The sequence below is a fragment of the Schistocerca gregaria genome, chromosome 4 (assembly GCF_023897955.1).
Source record: "Schistocerca gregaria isolate iqSchGreg1 chromosome 4, iqSchGreg1.2, whole genome shotgun sequence".
Lineage (NCBI taxonomy): Eukaryota > Metazoa > Arthropoda > Insecta > Orthoptera > Acrididae > Schistocerca > Schistocerca gregaria.
Genome location: NC_064923.1, coordinates 313939682 through 313965636, shown reverse-complemented (window position 1 = coordinate 313965636; position 25955 = coordinate 313939682). Strand labels below are relative to the sequence as shown.

Sequence of the window (25955 nt, the reverse complement as noted above, 5' to 3'; positions counted from 1 at the left end):
CACCCTACCTAAAACCTCTGTCCTCATTACCTTAGCCAGCTTCATCCTGACCCACAACTTCTTCACTTTTGAAGGCCAGACATACCAACAATTAAAGGGAACAACCATGGGTACCAGGATGGCCCCCTCGTATGCCAACCTATTTATGGGTCGCTTAGAGGAAGCCTTCTTGGTAACCCAAGCCTGCCAACCCAAAAATTGGTACAGATTTATTGATGACATCTTCATGATCTGGACTCACAGTGAAGAACAACTCCTAAATTTCCTCTCCAACCTCAACTCCTTTGGTTACATCAGATTCATCTGGTCCTACTCCAAATCCCATGCCACTTTCCTTGATGTTGACCTCCATCTGTCCAATGACCAGCTTCACACATCCGTCCACATCAAACCCACAAACAAGCAACAGTACCTCCATTATGACAGCTGCCACCCATTCCATATCAAACGGTCCCTTCCCTACAGCCTAGGCCTTCATGGCAAATGAATCTGCTCCAGTCCTGAATCCCTGAACCATTACACCAACAACCTGAAAACAGCTTTCGCATCCCGCAACTACCCTCCCGACCTGGTACAGAAGCAAATAACCAGAACCACTTCCTCATCCCCTCAAACCCAGAACCTCTCACAGAAGAACCCCAAAAGTGCCCCACTTGTGACAGGATACTTCCCGGGACTGGATCAGACTCTGAATGTGGCTCTCCAGCTGAGATACGACTTCCTCAAATCCTGCCCTGAAATGAGATCCATCCTTCAGGAAATCCTCCCCACTCCACCAAGAGTGTCTTTCCGCCGTCCACCTAACCTTTGTAACCTCTTGGTTCATGCCTATGAAATCTCCAAACTACATTCCCCACCCTCTGGCTCCTACCCTTGTAAGCACCCCCAGTGTAAAACCTGTCCTATGCACCCTCCCAACACCACCTACTCCAGTCCTGTAACCCGGGAGGTGTACACGATAAAAGGCAGAGCCACATGTGAAAGCACCCATGTGATTTACCAACTGACCTGCCTACACTGTGATACTTTCTATGTGGGAATGACCAGCAACAAACTGTCCATTCGCATGAATGGACACAGGCAGACAGTGTTTGTTGGTAATGAGGATCACCCTGTGGCTAAACATGCCTTGGTGCATGGCCAGCACATCTTGGCACAGTGTTACACCGTCCGGGTTATCTGGATACTTCCCACCAACACCAACCTATCTGAACTCCGGAGATGAGAACTTGCCCTTCAGTATATCCTCTCTTCTCGATATGTGCCAGGCCTCAACCTCCGCTAATTTCAAGTTGCCGCCGCTCATACCTCACCTGTCTTTCAACAACTTCTTTGCCTCTGTACTTCTGCTCGACTGACATCTCTGCCCGAAATCTTTGCCCTTACAAATGTCTGCTTGTGTCTGTGTATGTGCGGATGGATATGTGTGTGTGTGCGCGAGTGTACACGTGTCCTATTTTCCCCCTAAGGTAAGTCTTTCCGCTGCCGGGATTGGAATGACTCCTTACCCTCTCCCTTAAAACCCACATCCTTTCGTCTTTCCCTCTCCTTCCCTCTTTCCTGAAGAAGCAACCGTCGGTTGCGAAAGGTAGAAATTTTGTGTGTTTGTGTGTTTTATTTATTGTGCCTGTCTATCAGCACTTTCCCGCTTGGTAAGTCTTGGAATCTTTGTTTTTAATATATTTTTCCCATGTGGAAGTTTCTTTCATTTTATTCTAGTATAATGTATTGCATATGACAAAGTTGTAGAAATTGGAGCAAGAAGAGTGGGGTGTTTGAGGTTTGCTGATGACATGGTCCTTCTAGCCACAGGGGAAAAACAATTACAGGATTTGGTGGACATCATTGAAACTAACGGGGAAAAAATATGGAATGAATATTAACACAAATAAAACAAAAGTATTGGCACTAGTAGGAAATAAGGAAATAAAAATTTTGCTGAATAGAGAAATACTAGAACAGGTATAAAATTTTAAGTATCTAGGAAGCAGGATAGACACTGACTGGAAGTACACCACAGAAATTATAACAAGGATAGCAATGGCTAAAGAGGCATATTATAAGAAAAGGAGAATTTTCTGCAGCAGTCTGGACAGAGAACTCAGGAAGAGACTCATAAAATGTCTTGTGTGGAGTGTCCTATATGGCGTTGAAACATGGACTATGGGAAAGAAAGACAGAGAAAGGCTGGAGGCTTTTGAGATCTGGACATGAAGGAGGATGGAAAGAATAAGTTGGATGGACAGAGTAAAAAATGAAGAGGTATTGAGAAGAGTGGGAGAGAAATGTTAGTTACTAGATGTAATAAAGAGACGAAAAAGAAATTGGATTGGGCACATATTAAGAAAAAATGACGGATTGATCAAAACAGTTTTAGAAGGTTATGTAGAAGGGAAAATGAAGCGAGGAAGGAAAAGATTCCAGATACTGGATGACATGATGGGCAGTACAACATACAGCAGCCTTTAGAAGGAAGCAACGGATCGCAGAAAATGGAGAGGCAAAGGATCTGCTAAAATAGTAAATAACTGATGATAATGTATTGTTTGACTGTACAATATCTTCTGTAGTGTGATGATTAGTGAAGTTGCTACATCAACAGTAATTTCTGAATAATAAACAAAAGATGTATTATCACAGAGGTGATAACTGCATCAGTTGTAATGTATCATAGATGTGTGAGGTGATAACTGCATCAGTTGTAATGTATCACAGATGTGTTCATAACAAGAATACAGCTGCAAATGAAAGAAAAAGTTTGGTCCTTCTCATTAAGCAGTGCTGAGAAGAAAAGTTCATTACTTTAAAATCTAGGTGACACAGTCATGAAAGAAGAGGTACTACATCATGGCTATAGAAAGACCTCAAAAGAAAACTTTACACATCTTTAGTGAAATGTACAGATTTAAAAATTGACTCAAGGATCAATTGTGATGAATTTTCTATCATATGTTTAAAAACTTTCTAAGGTCAGTCACACTGTTGTATAATTAATTATACTGATACTACAGCATACTAGATATTAGAGTGATGTGTCTGTATCAAGCAGCACACCACTAATGTTGCATTCTAACATTATATAGTTGTTTTCCTGGTTGTCTGCAGTAACTTACATTTTTTTCTACAGTTAGGGCAAGTCACCATTCATCACACCCATTATAAATTTGTCCAACTTTGCCTGCATCCTTCTACGGTCTCTCAATGATAATACTCTCCTATATATTCATATTCTTCATATTCATATTCATATTCATATACTACAGCAATATCAGCAAACAGTCGAAGATTGCTGCTCACCCTACCCACCTTGTCCATCAGAAAATTAACTCTATAGGGAACAAGATGGTCCTGATGATACCCTTGTCTCTGATGAACATTTGCTTTTGAGAACAATCTATTGGGCTCTATCAATTAGGAAGTCATCAAGTCACATATCTGGGAACCTATTCCATTTGCTCATACCTTTATTAACTCTGTAGGTGTGGCAGCACCAAAATATACATTTTAAGTCAGAGTAACAGAGCAGGTAGGAAATTCAATTGTAGGCTTTATTTTAAATGAGAAAATTACAAACAACTACAAATACTGAAGAAATTTGTAATGCAATAACAAAATTTGTTTTACAAAACCATCTAAAAATCATTTGGGTTCATGTACCAGTTTGCTTATATTCAGGTGTGGGTGTAGAATTCCTAGATGTGAATATAAAATAGCTGTATAAATTACAGAACAATTCCTTAGTGGTGAACTTAAGATATAATACCACAAATAATTGAACCCTTATGTGAGCAGAATTTCTCAACTTTGACAATATGTTTGCCCCAACACATTCTTCCTGAAGAAAAAAAATAAGAAAATGGACATGTAAAGGACCAAATGGAAGCAAAAAAACTGAATACAGCTTATACTAAGATTAATGCCCAAAAACATAGTGTCTGTCCTTGTGCTTCATTTATGATCATGGCATAACATAAGCTCACTGAGAATTCTCCACATTCAAGGCAAAATAGTAAATTATGTAGGAATAATCAGTATTTGGGCTACAAAAATTTGCTCACCTGCACCACTTCCCATCAAAATTCCTGCTTCTGTAATATTATGTTGGAGAGAAGTAATTTTAAGCCACTGTGAGTGAAGGGTTCTGAGGAGTCAGATAATGCATGAGGCTCTCAATCAGTTACATCACACCTTTTTTTCAAAAGTAGTTTCCAAAGAACAAGTTAAAGCCTGATGTTCTCAAGCTGCAAGAAAAGTCACTTCATGATCTTCATTGGATTCTTGAGATTACATAGTCCTCAGTCGCTTGGCCATTCAGGTGTATTCAGAAAGACAGGTATTTAGTAGGCATTTTTATTTTTAAACAAAATGAAATAAAAATTTAATTAATAGGCACCCAAATAACAAATAAAAATTAATAAATTCATTTTTGGTAGCACATAATATACATAAAACTCAGAACAAAATGAAAAGTAATGTCATGAAGTATTTGATACACAAAGAAAAATCAGGAAATCTGTATATCATAGCCAAGTAAATTCAATGATAATATGTATTCGTAAAGATAAGATTACAGCACTTAGTTCTGTCACTGACATAAAGTTCCAAAAATACTACAGTCACAGATTTAAAACAAGGGCTTGGTTCTTTGCTGTACTACAAAACTAACAATGCCATCTATTGTTTCTTTGGTGTACTACAACAAAAATCCAGACTATTAAGCTGAACAGATGATTTTAGATAAAATTTAAATTATGATGTGTTCCAATTTTAATGAAATAAATCCTATACATTCCCCCAAGCTATATTCGAGTACTCGTGAACTCTCCATACAAATTCATTTAGTAGCTACAGAGATTAGTGCATCCAAACAGACAGACATGATGGTTTTAGATGAAACTTTAAACCATAATATATTTTTTTCTGTTATTAGATTGTGATGAAATAAAACCTATATATTACTGTAGGTTCAAGGTACATGCAAAAACCCCATGAAAATGGGTCAAGTAGTTTAGGAGATTAGTGAGATCAAACAGGCAGACATTGATTTTACAGTTTCATTATTAGTATAGATGAGGAGGTACCACAGACTGATAAAGTAGGTAGTTTAACAGTTATTTAACTAATGTGGTGCACGTTTGTAGACAGAAACAGTTATGAAAATGTCTTATTGAAAAGAGGAACTATTTAAGAAATATGAAAGTTTCATGCAAACAATAATAAGAGCATGATATAATATGCTGACTTAAAGAAAACTATTTGTAAATGACTCCAGGAGAAAGATATTATGAAAATTTGGTATGATATATAATTGGAAACAATAACACACACACACACACACACACACACACACACACACACACACACACACACACACACACAATCATATTATCCTGCTAAGTACTTTGTACAGGTGTTGCAGCTTGACTTGGTTGAGATACCAGATCAAGTGGACCAATTATGTAGGTGAGAGGAGAAATGAGATTGGGAGGGAGAATATGGGATGATAGGTTAGGTGACTGAGATGAAGAAGGGAGAGGTGGCTAGAGAAGAGGATAGAAAAAGGATGAGATCTACCTATGTTTCATTCATTTGACATATAAGATGAGACCCAATCAATAGATTCTTCAATTCACACCAGCCATCGCCACATTTATACTTACCTCAATTTGTTTTGGCCCCTTATTTACTATGTCTAAGCTTACTTAAAATTACAGAAAATTCATGTAATATTTGTTTATCATCATTCTGCACAAGACAAAAACAAATTACTCAACTTCAACATGCTGCAGTCAAGCATTGTCCCCATACTATTTGTTGGAATCAAATCATCTTAATTTGTTGCTCCCACCACCTATTAGTAACTGGTCTAACACTGAAAGATCTGTAGCATTACCCACAACTGCCCACCTTGAGATGAGGTGGCTTCTTTTATTAAGGTGGCTTTTGATGATGTCATGGCATCAGCCAAACACTATGTCACAATAATAAAGTATCTAATGAATCAAATGGACATTTGAACAATTTTCAATTACACTGAAGACCAATTTTCAATATGATTCACTAGATCAAAGCGGAATTCAAGGAACCTCATAGATTGATGTTTCTGTTTGAATGCAACATGTGCTTATAACATATTGATTGAACCAGAATGACACAGTGATAGGAGAGTTAAAACATATAAAAATGTAATTCACTACAAAAATGCCAAAATCAAAATTACAATAAAAAGATTCTGGTTCATGTACATATTCAACAGATACATTTTAATCATTGATTACAAACCTGTACTTGGACTCTTCAAGGTAAGGTATTGCATAAATTATCAATGCATTAATATCAAAAACATTTTCTTGTATTTCATAAACTACTGATGCTTTTGTGTAAGTGTTTTAATTGAAAACATTACCTTTTTGATGAAACAGTTTCCTTTTACCAAGGTATTTCAACATTGTACATCGACATGATGCTTCAGTTGATTCAGAATTCTTTTCAAAGGAAATGTGGGAAAGCAGGTTGAACAGTGCTCTGTTATCAGCCCAGGAAAGCTACCACCAAGAAAAAGTATGTCACTGTATGTAAGAGGCAGTTCTGACTTGCAGTAACTGTGAGTAATGGAGGGATAATTTCTGAAACTAAATAAAAATTGAATCATGAAGCAAGTAAAAAGTAGCAAAATTATCATTACGAAAATAGTGGATAATTTCAAGCTATTTTACGTAGTGCCCAAAAGTGCCATGTTAAGTTACATCAGAATCAATGTTTATTATGTAAAAATTTAGTTTATAATGAACAACAGGCATTCCATTCTGAAGCAACAGGTAAGGTATAAACTGTACGCTCAGAAGCATACTTTGATTTATAAGTAGAGCTGACACTGCAGTAGATTTATATCACAGTGGCACTGAGAAGATTGCACTGGCATAAGCATGGGGAGTTCCATGTGACACACAATGAAGGGGAGCAGTGAACTGGGAGTAGAAGAAGATTCTGAGTGGAGAATGTAAGTGTAGACTGAATGATTTGGAGGTTTTGGGTTTGGAGGGGGAGGGGGGGTTATGAGACAGGGGCTAGCTGAGATTGAGTCCAGGAGGAATGGTTGATTAAAGAATATATTTTAAGGGCAATCCTCACCTACATAATGTAGCAAAAGAAAAAATCTCTACATTTGCTCACAGCTTTGCATTGGCCGCTCATTAGGGTGACAAATTAGTTGGTTGGCAGTTACATGCACACAAAATAATATTTTAAGGGCAATCCTCACCTACATAATGTAGCAAAAGAAAAAATCTCTACATTTGCTCACAGCTTTGCATTGGCCGCTCATTAGGGTGACAAATTAGTTGGTTGGCAGTTACATGCACACAAAATATTTCTCAAAAGTTATAGCCGAGCAGGTGTTTGATATGAATGGTTTCATGTGTTGCTTCACATGTACATGTGACAGAGTAGGATGTGTTTTCGACAATATTAGTATAGAATGTAATAGAGGGAAACATTCCACGTGGGAAAAATATATCTAAAAACAAGGATGATGTAACTTACCAAACGAAAGCGTTGGCATGTTGATAGACACACAAACAAACACAAACATTCACACAAAATTCAAGCTTTTGCAACCAACGGTTGCTTCATCAGGAAAGAGGGAACGAGAGGGAAAGACAAAAGGATGTGGGTTTTAAAGGAGAGGGTAAGGAGTCATTCCAATCCTGGGAGTGGAAAGACTTACCCTTAGGGGGGAAAAAGGACAGGTATAAATGCCTTTTTATGTGTATGGAATATTTGTTTCCTGAATGTAATATTTTTTATGGTGCTCTCTCTCTCTCTCTCTCTCTCTCTCTCTCTCTCTCTGTCTGTCTGTGTGTGTGTGTGTGTGTGTGTGTGTGTGTGTGTGTGTGAGAGAGAGAGAGAGAGAGAGAGAGAGAGAGAGAGAGAGAGAGAGAGAGTGTAAGTGCATGCATGCATGTGTGTGTGTGTTTCTCCAGTTACATTGTAAGTATTCCTATCAATATTCCTTTTGTACATTTTTTTGTGAAGATATGTGACAGATGCTGCTAATATTTCTTAAAAACTGTGTGTTAAGGACATAAGAACATAAACTAGAAAGCAGGCATCAATCCATTTTGTCCTTTGAACACCACGATATCCAAACAGGCATTGTTATTATGCTGGAGTTATATCTTCCACCTCACTACCATTTTATGATGAAATGTGTCATGGACACTCATAAGTTTACAGCAATCTAATGTTTGAATTTGTACAGTTAGGAGCTGGTCAGTTAAGACCATCTTCAGATTAGTCTGTGTTAATAAAATAGGCATAACAAAGTATAATTATTAGCCAAGAATGACAGCTTCAAAAATATAAAATATTGTTAAGAATTCTGAACCACTTCACCCAGTCACATGTCCAACTGCCGTATCCACTACATACCATTGGCATCAAACAACTGTGACAGAAAGAGAATTCTGTAGCACAGAAAGTACAATGTTATTACAAATGATTGAAGTGACTTCATAGATTTGCTGTAGCTATGTTAACATAGTGTCACAGGGCTTTGGAAACACATAGAAAAACTCAGAAAGGTATTTTGGACATATTACAAGTGCTTCATATGTGCCCCTTCTTCCCCTACTAATTCTGCAGATATCAAGTCTGTAATCAAGTTCTTCCCATGTTCAGTGCATGTTCCCATCAATCTGTTCAAACATACTGTTGACGGAATTTTGCAGTTCTATTGGGGTTGTTGGTAGAGGATGCATAAACACTGAATCTTTCCACACAAAAAAATCGCATGGAGTTAGGTCAAGAGAAAGTGGAGGCCCTGACATGAATTGCTAATCATCAGTCACATCACAACTAATCTATCTGTTTCAATTTCCTATTTTAGGAAAAGAGAGAGAGAGAGAGAGAGATGATGGAAGTTGGTGGAACTCCATACTGCTGGCAGATGAAGTCCACATTGTTGCTCTTCATTTGTAATGTGAGCCAATTTTCCAACATATCCAAATACAATGACTTGTAATGGTCTGTTCTCAGAAGAAAAGAGATGATGAACTTACAACACTGAGGCTGCACAGAAAACAGTAACTTTAGGTGAATCCTAAATGCGCTGCATTATAGTGTGCTCCCAAATTCACACAATGTGCCTCCTTGCTGTACCATTCACTAAAAAGTTTATTCATTAGTAAAGATGATTTCCTCACAAAACCTATCCTCTTTCCAAAGCTGCAACTGTGCCAAAAATTCAAAGCATCTGTCTTTGCTATCAGGAGTCAGGAACAGTTTACTTTCTATTTTTGTCGACTTCTGAGGCTCTGTGCAAAATTCACCCACACACAGTCAATTGTTTCTTCACTAACTGCAGGTCAACCCTTTGATTCCCTCGTGCAGAAGAATTCTGATGCTTTTACCTGCACATACCATTGCTGAATGGAGTTGGCAGCTGATGGGTCTTTGTTTAACATTGTTCATAAGTGTCACTGCACTGTTACACAGACTGATGTGAATGCATTTCCAGCAGAATATATGCTTTCTTGGTGCCTGTCACCACCTTGCCTACTGAATTTTTGTGGCAGGAATATGAAGTTTGACTTTTTGAGTTTTTCTTTATGAGTTTTGGAGCTTAGTGACAATATGTCAATTACAGTAAATTTATGAAACCACTTCAGTCATGTATATTAACCTTATAGTTGCTGTTATGAGGTGACTTGTTCACATGCAACCTCTAAAGAGCCAAATAGATTTAGGAAAACTATGATGAAACTGAATACAACACAAATTAGTAACAATTTATGGTAATTTATTAAGAGAAAATATACATTATGTATCTTGAGTGTGAATATGATGCATGACAATGTTGAATATTGGTTCAGTCCTGAATCCAGTGAATGATGACTCATTTAACTAGTAGAATGGCCAGTTAGGCTCTTCTGGGCAGCAGATAACATCTTGAGGTACAGTGTTGATACTCCTGAGTTAACTGTGCATACATGTGACATCTGAGTGGAGCCATTTGTCTGCTTCTACCTCCATTTAGTAGACCTGTGTTCACATGGAAATTACTGGCTTGATATAGATGGCAGCATAACATAGTCTATATCTGTTGGCCAACACAGCTTCAATGTAACTTATTAACCCAGTCCAGGAGCATTCAAGGATCACATTAAAATTCTCTAAATCTTAGCTGCTGCAACACACCTGAAACAGTTAAGTTTCAGAAAAAAATTGTAACTGTGAAAGCGTGGATGGGAAAGGGGAAATACATATCATTTAATTCAAACCACAATGAGCTTCCCATACATCACTATTATTTTAGTTTTGCTAAGTACATGACATTCAGCTAGCTGCCATCTATGTTTTTCCATCATCTACTGCTTTTGCAGGTGTCAGGATTCTAACATTTCTCCTTAAGCGAGGTAGTGTATATTCAAAAGTCTGTTGTAAAATCATATGGTGTTGAAAACTATAGAAGGTTTGACTTGTTACTGAGTAGTTATTGGTATAGCATGACAATGAATGTCATCTTGTTAGCACATGGAATCTGTGTAGATTGTATTAAAAATCTTTACAGAACTGACTGGGCTTCAGCAAAAACCCTGCTTGGAGACACTAACTTCCTGAAGAGGCTTCAAGACTATGAAAAGGACAATATAACAGACAACATGTTGAAGAAACTGAAACAGTATGTGGATCATCCAGACTTCACCCCTGAGACTGTCGCAGGTGTATCAAAAGTTTGTAAATCGATATGCATGTGGGTACGAGCAATTGATTGTTATGCCAAAGCATATCGTGTTGTACAGCCAAAGAAAGCAAAGTTAGTACACTTCCTTATACTGGCACTTCTGTTTCCAATAATGCTTGCTTAAGATCATTTTCTCATTGCTTTGAAACCTTGTTTCTCACAGATAATATTTATTTGATTATTTATTATGTTTTCTTTATGTCACCAGGGAGGATGTGACATTTCAGATTATGGTTCCAGTTACTTTGCCTTGTTACCTGGTATAAGAGAGGAGCCTGAACCATGTTTAGAGCAAAGTCAGAATGCAGCAGACTCACAGAAACAAGTTTAAGGCTAGATTGTTCGAGAAGTCCAGTAGAAACAAAAGCAGTCATAGGATAGGTGTAAGCTAAGTGCTACAACAAAAGCTGGGTATAGGTGATATAGATGTTCTGCACCTCTCTGAATATTATGTAACCCCATGAATGGAGCAGTTAAAAATCAGGATTTATAAAGTAACATAATTTTCAAGTATAGTTAACATGGAAAAAGGAGGACTTGGAACGTGAGTAAGAGATGGACAGAGAGTCAGAAATATTGAAACAAACAGTTTTTGTGTAGATAAGAACTTAAGAGACATGTGCTTGTGAGTTGTTATTACAGAATGCTTCTCTGATGAGTGTAACAACCTACAAGATTCCTTCTAAGAAACTTTCAGCTATTTATGAGAAATTTAGATGCATTATTGAGGGACCAGGCAGGCAAGAAGAAACAGTTAGCAGTTTATGGTAATTTTAATGTGGATTTCTTGAAAGATATAGGCAGGAAAAAATGAACTGTTATCATTATTTGGGTGTTACAATATAACTTCAGTAGTTAATTGAGCACCAAGATAGCAGGACCTTGAGCACCAAGATAGCAGGACCATGATTGGTAACATATTTATAGACAGTGCTCAGGCTGAAACAATTAATCTGCATCCATTTGTAAATGAACTAACTGTTCATGATGCACAATTAATGGAGGTAAACAGTATAGCTCGATACAGCCCTGAGGCAAGTTCTTGCAAAGCAGCCCTCATCAATGAAAACAGAATACATCATTTTAAGTGTAGGTTAAAAGACATATAGAAAGAGAGGTTAATGTCAAATTCAATTATTTCCATAGTGAATTTGTGTCAGAACAAGTATTTGAAAGTAGTTTTGCCAAAAGGTTATCCAGAAAATTCATTTAAAAAAAGTAAACCATGTATCACTAAGGGAATTAAAATCTCATGTAAGAAGGAGAGGGGAGATAAGTCTAGACCTGTAAGAGGGAGAGTGGAAGTAAGTCTATATCTGAAATTTCTCATATACTACAAAAACTGTAGTATTTTAAGGAATGTCAGTAAAATGTCCAGAAGTATTCAAATCCTGATAGAAATAAGTAATGCAGAAAATAAGATTAAAACTAAATGATATATTGTGAAATGGAAGACAGGATAGTTAGTCTGTACAGGACACTTTTTAAATGTAGCAATAAAAATAGGACTAAGTGGTTCAGTTGAACATCCAAGAGAATATATTAAAAATGTCTTTCTACAAATACTGAAACAACTAGAAGCAGCACTAATGTCTTTCATTGAGTTTAATAGAATTGTATATAATAAAAACACTTTTCTAATGTTCTGTAAGACCCATGGTCTTTAGGTATGTGTAATGTTTCAAGATATAGATTAATCCGTCAAGAAAATTAATAAATTATGAGACAGAATGGCTGCTCTGTGAGTACCCAGCCTTTTGAAGTAATAGGTCTTTTTTGGGGGGTGCGAAAGGAGTATATTCGTAAAAGTTAAAAAAGAAGGACTTGTGGTTTAGACCACAGGATGAGAGAGACCCACTTGCAGTGAGAATGAGGGTAGGAAAAGAAGGGGAGGATTCAGACAGAGTATCACCTACATCCTACGACACTTCTCATCTTGTCAACCCTCATCCTCACAGCAGGTTGATCCCTCTCTCTCTCATTATGGGGCCAGAGAACCTCCCCTTCCTTCTTCATCTTCCTCAACATATTTTGTTTTCAACCTTCCCCAACATATCAATCTCTCCTCACCATATAAAGAATTATTAATTCCAAAAGCTAGGTATGGGGCTTTTTTACTTTTTGTATGAGTTTATGTGGACTGTAGAAGCTTAAAGAAGAAGAGAGTCTAAGCATTTGAGACATGGTGCTATAGAAGGGTGCTGAAAATAGGGTGGAGTGGTGACACAGGGAGGGAGAATTTTCTCCATATAAACAATGAAAAAAGTAAGACATTTAAAAAATAAAAAAAAATAAAAAAAATAACAAGAACAAGAAAGAGGGACAAGGTGATAGGAAATGTGTTAAGGCATCAGGGAATAGCTGTCACGGTTCTAGATGGAAGTGAAGAGTTTTAGAACTACTCTCTTAAGACAAAGAGAAAGAGCTTTACAAACTGAGCCAATCAATAATGTGTTAGTCTGTCTGTGGCCCTTATGCAAGCAGGTATTCGGCTTGGCATTGAGTGACAGAGTTGAGTGGATGTCCTCCTGAGGGATATCATGCCAAATTCTGTCTATTTGGCACATTAGATGATCAAAATCAAAAGATGGATAGAAGACCCTTCCCATAATGCTCTACATGTTCTCAGTTGGCTCTGAGCACTATGGTTCAAATGGCTCTGAGCACTATGGGACTTAACATCTGTGGTCATCAGTCCTCTAGAATGTAGAACTACTTAAACCTAACTAACCTAAGGACATCACACACATCCATGCCCGAGGCAGGATTCGAACCTGCGACCGTAGAAGTCGTGCGGTTCCGGACTGAGCACCTAGAACCGCTAGACCACCGCAGCCTGTTCTCAGTTGGGAGGGATCCAGCGACCTTGCTGGCCAAAGTAGATTTGGCAGGCAGTAGAAACTTCCACCATGTGCGAGCGGTCATTATCGTACTGAAATGAAAGCTCAAGATAGCTTGCCATGAAAGGCAACAAAATGAGTTATACAATATTGCCAACATCCTGCTATGCTGTAAGGGTACAGCAGATGACAACCAAAGCATTCCTGCTATGAATAGTAATGGGATCTCAGACCATCACTCCTGGTTGTCGAACTGTATCATGGGTGACAGTCATGTTTGTATCTCACCGTTGTCCAGAGAATCTCCAGACACATCTTCAGCCTGGAATCTCATTAGAATTGCCTTCAGTGTTGAGTCCTGCTTTGAACAGACCCCTGACATCAGCAAAAACGTGTCTGGAGATGTCCCCCACAGTTTTGAGATACCGACCTGACTGTTTCCGCCATATGGCCTGATAGCCAGAAGTGATAGTGTGCAGCGACATTTCATTTCATTGCAGGACCTCTTTGGTTGTCACCTGCAGCACTCTTACAGAACAGCTATTCACTGTTGATATTCTACACCCTGTTTTGTTGCCCTTCATACCAAGTCATTTTGGGTTTACATTTTGTGAAGATAATGCCCGCCTGTACATGGCGAGGTCTCTACTGCTTGTGTTCATGCTTGCCAAACCTACCTTGGCCAGAAAGGTTGGTGAGTCTCTTCCCAATTGTGAATGTTTGGAGCATTATGGGAAGGGCCCTCTAACCAGATAAGGATTCTGATAATCTAACACACCAAAGCCAAATAATTGCTTGCATAAGGACCAGAGGTGGAACAACATGTTACTAACTTGCTCAGTTTGTGAAGCTCTTTCTCTTGCATAAATAATCCAGTATTTCTGAAATTATAATCATTGTTTTGTCTTTACATATACATATATATATAGACATCACATCTACTGATTTCCATCCCATTTGGATAACAGGGTTGCCACAGGTTTTGAAAATCAGGGAATTTCAAACTTGTCATGGAAATCAGGGAAATTTGGAAAAAAAAAACACTGGAAAAACCTTATTTTTGTCTCAGTGGATGATATGGTTTTTTTACTCAGGTGCCATGCATCATCGTTGCCTGGGTGCAGCTGAGTATATGCGCTGCTTCTTTGCTGCCTCATTAATACTGTTTCTCCCCATCCTACTACTCTCTTCAGCTTGCAGTTAGTGCTGGCACCACTTCTTTCCACTAACCTAGAGCAGTTGCTGACGAGAGATAGGGAGGCACGTGGAGTGGTTTGTTTGGATCTGATTCTCCTCAGAGACCGTAGATACAGTGGCCAGAGGCAGTGGCCATGTGTGCATAAGTTGTGTCTGAGTGATTGTGTGAATGTGTGTATGTGCTCTTGTTTTCTGACAAAACCTATGGCTGAATATTTAGTTGTGAGAGTGTGATTGTCTTTTCTGCATGCCAGTCTGTGGTTCAGCAGTCATCTTCATGATGAGTTGCTACCTATCTTTGTTAATATTGAATCTCAGAGTATTTGATAAAATTATCTTTTGTATGGATTGATCACCATGCTCTCATTTCATCACCATGTCTGTGGCGCCTGAATAGCCAGCCGTATGAGTGGATTTCTGTGACGGGCCAAAACCTCCTGGATATCCGTAATTAATTGGACCTACTGATCTGAAGACATTTGGTTCCCTATAACGTGCAGGCACTGCCTGTTGGATCCAATCTCACTGATCTGCCTGCGGGCCAGGTCTGTTTGTGTGTGGTGTAAGGCAGCAGCTTTTCATGGTTTATTCATGGACCCAGTTCTGTGGTGCTGCTCAGCAGGCCAGATGACACGAGTGATGCATTTCAGGAATTGTAACTATCACTGCATTGTATGGTGTGGTGTTTTTATTGTGGTTGGCAGGAGAGCCAACACCATGTTACTAGAGGAGGCCGAAAGGCACGCGATTTAGTTCACGCAGGCTGGCGTGAGGTCTGGAACAGGACAAGGAAATTAGAATTTAGAAACAACGGACATAGCTGGTGGAATACTTATCTTTAATCCGTTAATGATGAACATCAGTCTTGATGGTACATGATTCACAATATCGATAGTCACTGATAATGGCACCTTGCTAAGTCGTAGCAAATAACATAGCTGAAGGCTATGCTAACTATCGTCTCGGCAAATGAGAGTATATTTTGTCAGTGCACCATTGCTAGCAAAGTCGGATGTACAACTGGGACGAGTGCTAGGAAGTCTCTCTAGACCTGCCGTGTGGCGGCGCTCGGTCTGCAATCATTGATAATGGCAACACACAGGTCTGACGTATACTACCGGACCGCAGCCGATTTAAAGGCTACCACCTAGCAAGTGTGGTGTCTGGCAGTGACACCACAGTTTTATAGACATTTTATTTATTCAAGTACATTTTGTTACTTAAAAATTGGTTTATATGTTCGAAAGTATGGAAAATAAGAAGAAGAAAATTGTGTCAGTTGCTGGTGGTTTGTACACTATGTACTCATATATTTCTCGAAAGAAAAATCTCAAAATACCTGTAAAACAATGGGCAGCTAAAATCAACAATAACAAACATAGTAGAACCAACATTTTATTGGCGGTCACCTAGGCTATAGTGTTGGTTTACACAATTCTTCCCCGCCTTTTGTACTTCTTTCAAGAGGCCTACTTTTTTCTGAGGTTATTTCTGAAATCAGTAAAGGTATTTTAAATCTGTTGGTTGGTTGATTTGGGGAATAAAGGGACCAAACTACAGGGTAATCAGTCATGCGACACCAAGGAAATACATGTTTTTGTCACCAAATGTGTTTCATTTTATTGAAGTAAAATTACCGCAGTCTGGAACACACATACCATTTGGGTTGCATTCGCCATTTAAAAATAGTTCATTACAAAAGATGTTGACGTTAGTACTTAAAATTTTTGCTCACATCAAGAAGCACCATCTGCTTTCCATGTTTGTGTCTATATATATTTCCACGTTTGCAATACTACTGTTTATTGTATAGTAGCTGCAAAGACAGACCGTCAATTTACCCTTGAGTTCTCTAAATGTGTTACGAAAAATGCTAAAGCTCGTCTGGAAATTAGGGAATTTCACTTCGAGAAACTTGTGGCAACCCTGGATAATTCCTTTATGGTTCATTTTTCTTTTTTCCTAAGTATATTTATACATATAACTAACTAACTAACATGTGTACAGTTAAGCCATCACATCAAGAAGTAGAAGTACCAGCTGCTTGCCAAGTGTGTGTCTATATATATTTCCTCATTTGCAATACTATTGTTCCTCGTTTGCAATAATATTGTTTATTGTATAGTAGCTGCAAAGACAGACTGTCAATTTACCCTTGATATCTCTAAATGTTTTACTAAAAATCCTAAAGCTTGTCTGGAAATTAGGGAATTTCACTTCGAGAAACTTGTGGCAACCCTGCATAATTCCTTTATGGTTCATTTTTCTTTTTTCCTAAATATATTTATACATGTGTACAGTTAAGCCATTCTTCATTTTTTATGCACCATATTATATCTTGAAACGGAAGGAGATCTTTACTATGGAACATTGATACTTGCAAATGAAGTGAGTTTCTTTAATGACTCGACAGTTTTACCTGTCTTGAGTGTGGAAATTTGCGTTACTTTCCAATAGCTTTTCTTTCCAGAGGTATTTAATTGTAACTGGTTTTGATAATATGTCTGCTTAATTTGATTTTACTTACTGATTATTGCTGTGTATTAGATAATAATGTAACAGATAGACTTTTAAATAGAACATTAAGAAGATTTATCTCAGGTGCAACACCTTTAAATTTCAGTTGAATATTTGTTCCTAGGTACAAGGTAAAGTTGTACCTTGGAACATGTTTTCACATTTGGAGAAACCTTAATTCTTGTAATTTCAGAAAAAGACTATAGTACATAAAAAGTGAATGTCATCCTTTAAAATTGGAATTAGAACATGTATGAGGGACACTCCAAAAGAAATGCACCCTATTTTTGTAAAAATATAGTTTTCATTCTGCATCTGTGAAAGTTTTAGTGTGTAGATACATCCTTCCTGCTTGTTTTCAATCTTAGTTCAACCTGTTCCCGTGAGTGGCACCATCACAGCATGTTTTCAAGATGGCTGCTACACTTGACATTCGTCAGAAGCAACGTGCTGTCATAGAATTCCTGTGCTGTGAAAACAAGACAGTGGGAAACATCCACAAGAGGTTGAAAAATGTGTATGGAGATGCTGCTGTTGATCGCAGTACAGTTAATCGGTGGGCAAGCAGGTTACGTAATGAAAGCGTGCATGACAATGCTGAGGGTCCTCACAGTGGCAGCCCTCGTACTGCACACACTCCAGACAATTTGCAGAGAGTTAATGAACTGGTGACTGTTGACAGACGCATCACAGTGAACGAATTGTCATGCTATGTTGGGATGGGGGAAGGAACTGTTGGCAGAATACTGAAAGTGTTGGCATTAAAAAAGGTTTGTGCCAGGTGGGTTCCCAGGATGTTGACAGTGGCTCACAAAGAAACAACAAAAAGGGTATGCAGTGAAATTTTTGAACAGTACGAGAATGGTGGACATGAATTTCTTGGAGGAACTGTGACAGGTGATGAAACATGGTTCCATCATTTTTCACCAGAGATGAAGAAGCAATCAATGGAATGGCATCATGCAAAAAATTTGGAAAAAAAAATTGAAACCACACCTCCTTCTAGAAAAGTTATGGCTACGGTGTTTTTTGATTCTGAAGGACTGTTGCTTGTGGACATCATGCCAAGTGGAGCCACCATAAATTCTGATGCATATGTGATGACACTGAAGAAACTTCAAGCTCAACTGAGTCGTGTTTGACCACATTGGCAAAAGCAGGATGTTTTGCTGCTGCACAACAATGCACAGCTGCATGTCAGTCAAAAAGCCATGGAAGTGATCACAATACTTGGATGGACAACACTGAAACACACGCCTTACAGTCATGACCTGGCTCTATGTGACTATCATCTCTTTGGGAAACTGAAATACGCTCTTCGTGGAACAAGGTTTGAAGATGATGACTCCCTTGTGCATGTTGCCCAACAATGGCTCCAACAGGTTGGTCCAGAATTTTACGGTGCGGGTATACAGGCGCTGATTCCAAGATGCGATAAGGCAGTTGAGAGGGATGGAAATGATGTGGAGAAATGAAATTATTGTTCCTAAAGGATGTATCTATACACTGTACAACTTTCAAACATGTAGAATAAAAGATGGATTTAAAAAATTTCTTTTGGAGTGACCCTTGTATTAAACTTCTACTGCAGGGCTCACTAGAGGTGAAAGCTTGAAAATTGTACCAAAGTAAACACTCTCCCCTTCCACTGCTTCTATTCAGTAAGTTAACCCATTAACTTTACTATGTATACATATTGTACATGATAGTTTCAAGTACAGTGTCACGTAGTACATTGTACTGCATGTGATCAAGTGGTTTAAATAAATAAGTATTGTATCAAATCACTTATATCCCATTTACATTCTTCGGTATTTACTGTGTCAACAGTCATGATAAACAAATAATCATGATAAATAAATAATCACTGTATGCCTCATTTCTCCAACATCTCTCCTTATCTTCTTGGTTGTGTTTTAATATACAGTTAACTGTGGCATTTTAAAGGTAGCTCATTTCCTCAAATTGAGCAAATTTTGAAAAGGTATTATGTAATCACTATAATCTTGTTCATTAAGTACTGAGACTAGAGACCAGTGCACATCATAACATGGTAATGAAGTGGTTAAAACAATAAGCTTGAGTGCAAGATGTTAACGATTTAAATCCATGCTCATTTCAGTTCTTCATATGTGCCCTTAACAGCTTCACAAGAATGACCAAATGGTTTCTTCAAACAGACTAGAGTATCTCATTTCCTATCCTTGTTTGTGTTCTCTTTCCAATGCCCTACAAAATAGTGAGTCACTAAACTATGATCTACCAGTCTTGCTATTAATGGATACTCTGATGAAGTCAAATGTTAAAAAGTTCTAACTATTAATGTTAGCTTTCCAAGCACCAAGTATGACAGAGTATACTGTGGTTCTTTGATCCTTCAGTTCATGACAGAGAGAAAATAAAAACTGGGTGAATATCTGGAGCACTACAGTTTATGATTAAAAGTATATGAAATGTTGATTATGATTACTTGTGACCTTTTTATTTTCTTTATTTAAGGCTGGCAGCAGCAGAACAGGAACTCAATCAAATAATGTCAGTACTGCGTGAGAAACAGCAAGCGTTGGCAGCAGTAGAGAAACAGATAGCAGACCTAGAAGCAACATATGACAGAAGTGTCAATGAAAAAGCAGAGCTTGAACGAATGATGGAACTCACTGCTAACCGCCTGGTTCGTGCTGGTCACCTCACAACTGCTCTTGGTGATGAGCAGCTGCGATGGGAGAAATCTGTTAAGGTAATCAGATTATTATACCATTAAATATGAATTGGTATGAGATTTGTGGCCCACTCATAAGAGGCGGAAACAACACAGAGAAGGAAAAGACATAGCACCTCTGTCAGCTGCTTCTTGCATCAGTGTTTCAGCACCAACTTATTCTGGTAGGATCTTTTGTAGAAACAGTCACAAAATTTATGAGATCTTGGAAGTAATTGTGGTCAAACAAAATGTATGTTTTACTGGAAGTTGAATCTGAACACAGCTGAACTTAGGACAAGTGATGAAGGTGGTGATTATTTGGCTTAAGAGAGAGAAAATCATCTTAACCACAGTTCTTCCTTCTAACACATCCATTATCATTAATAAGTGAGAATGAATTATTGTTCTTAAAATAAATATTGTCATCACTGAACACAGTGTGCTGCACAGCTTATAGGGCTTGGTCCATATCACCTTACAGTCTTCTCTGCTACATAATTATTCAGTATTTTATATTAGAATTAACTGACAACATTGCTCAGGTGTTTATTTTGCCAATTTTCTACTAAAAAAACTGTATTTGTAGAACAATATCAAAAAAATGTCATTTCTCATGTGAAAATACCCCTGAAATTGTGAAACAGTCATACAAAGAAATATGCATAATGTACACATGTATAAAACAGTACCAAAGTTAAGATACATAGTGCAAAATAAAATTCCTCTGTAATCTTTATTTAATTCATAACTAGATTATAAACAATATTTTTATTTACATGTTGAGGAGCTTTGATAAATATATTCTTGGGTGAGCCCACCCTTGAGCAAGTGAAACAAAGTTGTCCAGGAAAAAAATATGGAGAGTCAAGTATTTAATAGATTGCCCCTGTGACTTGTTAATTGTAATGGCAAATGTAATTCTACAATGTGATTTTTTAAACATCTCTTGGGTACCACCTCTTCATAAAACTGTAGGTGGCTGTTGTTTTGTCTAAGCCATTTGCACTTCAAAATTCAAAGCTATCAAAAGTGGTGTCAGGCATTTCCTTACGGTGACTCGACTGTAGGAGTGTCTTAGTAGTAAAGAATAAAAGTATTAAAACTTCATGCTTGATGCAGCATTTTTTTACTCACCTCAGTGTTTATGATGTCATATCTCATCACTGTGTGTCGTACAATGATATATTTGTGTAGATACATTCAGCACCATATGTGGGAATATGCTGTGAATAGAGGTAGTACCAAAGAAATGATAATTTTAAATGTCAGGCAGTATGTGGCAGTTTTTCATGAATCTCATAGTTGTGACATAATATCTTCTGATATCTTTGTCTTACAATCATATACTTTTGTGGTACATTCATTGGCATATGTAGATACTCTCTGCAAAATGTATTGTGGATATTGTTAGTAGTAAAGCAGTAATAAGTTCAAACATCATGCACAATGCGGCAACTTTTCATGCATCTCAGTGTTTGTGATGATACTGTCTGCAAAATTCATTGCAATTAGAGTAATAAATTTAAATGCCATGCATGATACAGCAGTTTTTCAAGTGTCTTATTGTTTAAGATGTCATATCTCCTGCACTATGATAGGTAGGGGATTCTTAGCCCACAGTTATTGTTGCATGACAATAATGAATATGTATACCCAATCTGGTTGAAACCAGTTCAGTGGTTTAAGAGGAGATGTGGAACATACACACATACTCACATCCATTTTTATATCAGGGTGTATACGTGAACAAGAGAAAAAAGTTCCTGGATTTTTCCTGGATTTCCCTGTTAAAAATACATTTCCTCTCGGATGAAAACATACTTTTCTCGTGTTATTAAATGACAGTATATTTTCCCTTGGAACTGTAAAACTTATCAATCCTCTGAATGGTTATGTTTTTATACATGGGCGTAGAATTTCCTGGCACTTTAGAAAATGAAACTCGGGGAAGAAAACCCCTTTTGAAAAGATTTTTGATGTGCAGCAATATGTTTTTGTATTACCAAAGTACAAATTCGAATTTCAACAAACACCCCATGTTACTAACCAAACCATTAAAATCGAGATTGCGATACGCTTTTGTAAGCCAGTCATATCTCATGTTACTTGATCCCACCAGACAATGACAGCGGATATTTAGACCACAGGACATGTGATGTAGTCAGCCAATAGCAACATCACTGTTAAAGTAGCACAGACATTCAAACAGAAAAAGTTAATGTTTTAAATTAACATACATAGTGTTGCTACATGATAAGCAAAGCTTTCACATATAGTAGTGGTCTCTAAGCTCAATAAGCTGCAAGAGAAGCTATGCTTTCACATATAATGTTGATCTTTTTCATGTGTTTTACACTTTAAGATATATCACAAAATGTGCCAGTAAATTTTTTTAGCCAAGTCCAGCAACTTGTTCTCAAAATTTTCCACAGATAAATTAGCTACTGCAGAGGAGAGAGAGCTTCCTGTAGCAATACATTAATTTGCTCATAATAACGACATGAATGTCTGATTTTATGGGTTCAAAATACTTCTAAATGGCTCATCGTCAAATGCTCTGTGTTTTAAGAAATTCATTGTACATTCTCACACAGAGTTCAACTTGTGCAAAAAGAAATTTACTTTGAAAGTAACGTTTTTAAAACCACCATCACAATATTTTCCTGTGGCCTCTTAGGAATAGGTTTGTTTCATTAACTGTCAGAGATGCCAGATAACAGGCACCACCGTGCTTTGGCAGCTATTATGATGCAGGAAGCCCGTATGTTCATATGTGTAAAACATTAAAAGATCTTACATTGTCAGAAAGGAAAAAAGACATCACAGGATACTCCAAGAGCGTTGGAATTTTGTGAACCATACTAAAATGGCACATTTAAAGTGCATGCTTAAGGAGCACATTCGTATGTCCAGTTTCCCAATGAAGTAGGCCTCGACCTGATATTAAGCTTTTCAGTGAGAGTTACGGTACGTAAACTTTCTTGGAGTACCAGTACTGTATTAACTCATTTTTTATTCTTTCATGTGGCATAATGCAGCAACCAGTTGAAACTAGCCAGTAGTGTGGAACTAAACAAATACATTGACTGCCTCAGCATAAAAGATTAATAGAAACCAAATTTCTTTAGCAAACTGACAAAAACAACTTCATTGTTCTACGAGGCAATTACTGCATGACTGTCAGAAAAATGGAAATAAAATAAACTCTGAAACTAATAACATATATTAGCCTTCCATAATTATGTGAATGTATTTTAATTCACTTGATGGATCCCGACCACAGAAATCCATTTTGTTTTCATTTGACGTGAGAGCAGTGAATGAAGAGGAAACAACAAAATCACTAAATGTAAACATGGGTCACATGGAGACTACACATTTCCCCATTATAACTCAGACTGCTCTGCACATCAACCCCAGATCTACGATATTTCCAAACTGGGGCAATACTTGATAGCCCGCCCGCCCCTCACCCCCCCCCCAACATCCCCCCCCCCCACACCCCCACCCCAACCCCCTCCCCCTTCCGCTCTTTTGAATGTTTGAGATATGACATCAAAAATTTAAAAAATCAAATTTTCGATAATATGTTCATTTTGTAGCGCACATCTTTCTGAAGAATCTGATACAGAAAACATACATGTTCAAGGAAATGTAACACATGTTATTTGGCCTTAAGTGTGCCAAAGTGCAGTGCCACGCCTCTTCACACAGCATTCTTTTATCCCATGTCACTGTATTTCGCTCCATGGAATTGAAACATATATTTTTTGCACTGGATGCCATCAAACTATATTCAGGACAGTGGAAATTAGAATGTCCTATGGTGCCTTTCCTGCTTCCAGTCGCCCAGTCTGACATCCTACCTCTCTTTAAAAAAACTTGCAATTAATATTGGATGGGATTATTTGCAATCAGGAGAACAAGAACTCTTCAGAAAATTTGCACTCTTCATTGCCTGTTAGCTAATAACTTTATGTTTTTGGGTGACATAAAATTAAGTATAGGATACATAAAACCAGTAAAGACAAGAGACATGCAAGACAGTACACATTTCTTCAATCCTTAGCTCCTAGCACTGTTTTATCTCTAATCTTGCTACAGCTTTACATGGCATGATTTCCTTTCTGCGAAAGAATCTATTACCTCATCAAAGTTTGTCAAATGTGTTCTACATGAAAAATCAAAATATCATTGTCTAACACTGAAAAAACGGTTAATACAAATAGTACCCAAGACTGGTGTGCTTTCTTGATCTCATTATGTCTATTTTGTCACTGTCTGCTAGATAAAACAAAATAGGCCTCTCTAACATTGCAGCAATTGTAACACACACCAAATGAATGACACTGTTTTGCCACAAATGGTATTTTTATAACACGACAGAATATAATTCATGAAGACCAACATAAAATGCCTACTAGGCTTACTACAAGCCAAAAGCTTTATGTTAGAAAATAGTTTCACATTTCATCCATACGCTCCAGTTTCTGTTCTGGAGCATGAGATCGAAAGTAGTAGTACGAGATTTTTATATAAATTGGAATCATCATATTTTTCCATAATTTGTGTGATGTTTCCATTTCTTCTCCTTCCTCGTTTTAACAAACAATCTTGTCATGACTAATTCTGGAATGATCCCTGCCTATGTCAAAACTTATTCGCCGGTTAACTTCACAAAGCCTGCCAGAACCACCGGTTTAGTTATCCCTGATTATTCTTTAGTTAGGTGTGGTTATGTTCATACAAACCCATTTCTCTGCTACTTCCAGAATAGAACTTAAGCAGCTGCTAGACATGGACTGTACAACTGGCCCTTACTAGTGTAGCAATCTGACCAAAAATTTTCTGACAAAATTTCATTTTCTTGGAAACTCAGAGAAGATAATACATAATTTTTCTTACCTATTATTATTGTTAGTCATTTATTTCCACTCTGGTAGTCTGAATCTATGGATTTTGCTAGTAATTATAACAACACTTATCATTCACAAACCCAATCAACCACATAATTAGACTGCGACTGGCGTTCACTCGTTCGGCTTTACCCCGATCAGCTTGTATAGCCCGGTCCCCTATTGCTTACAGGAAAGTTTGTTTCTAGATGTGACGAGGGTTCCCCTGACAGAGACATCGCGTACACTATGCATGCATTCAAAACTCAACTTACGATTCATTCAAAAATCAACTTACAGAGTGTGTTCAAAAACTAACAGGGATGCGTTTCAAAATCATATGGGTAATCGATAGCCCAACGTGTGCTGGATGCTAGGCACTTAGTGAAACAAGGTTTTTTCTCCTCAAGAATATGAATTCCCCCCCCCCCCCTTCCACCCTCATACATCAGGGCCCCTCTCCCTCCCTCATAAATCAGGGCCTGCCGTGCATGCGTGAATCTGGCAGCTTGGGCGCAGCAGTAAAATTTTTCCCAGTTGCATCTAGCTGCTTGCTGCGAATGCTTACACAGCCAACAGCCGCATTTCTACTCATACAGAATTCAACTGCGTATGCGCATGAGCCCGCTCGTAACTGCTAAAATGAATCTAATGTAAACAGTTATGATTTAATGCTCATCAGAGGCAATTTGTTGTTATGAAGCATTACATAATCTTCCTAAAGCCTTTGACACATTTTGCTGTTGGCAGACACTTAAATGAGCACTATGTTTTGTTGTTGTATATGGCACATCTCCTTTTCAATTTATGTTTTAATTCCTTTTTTTTTTTTTCTCGTTCATGTTTTATTGTTGCAGTATTATTCTGCACAGTAATATCCTTCGTTAGAGTATTGATTCTTGCCAGTCAAAATTTAAAAAATGTAACTGAAAATTAAAATGAAAAATTCCCGAAATTCTAAAGAATTCCCGGGTTTTTACAGGTTTTTTGCTGGCTGAAAGAATTCCCGGTTTGTTCCCAGATCTCCCTTTTGTCCTGGTTCATATACACCCTGAATATGT

General features: G+C 37.7%; 1 protein-coding gene across 1 annotated transcript in view; it reads left to right on the top strand.

Moving 5' to 3' along the window:
- LOC126365881 (dynein axonemal heavy chain 6) overlaps positions 1–25955 on the top strand; it is a 1020408-nt gene that overhangs the window by 697460 nt on the left and 296993 nt on the right. The window contains exons 48-49 of the mRNA XM_050008578.1: positions 10571–10816; positions 19798–20035. Of these exons, the coding sequence (XP_049864535.1) occupies positions 10571–10816; positions 19798–20035 (484 nt within the window). The remainder of the gene's footprint in view (positions 1–10570; positions 10817–19797; positions 20036–25955) is intronic.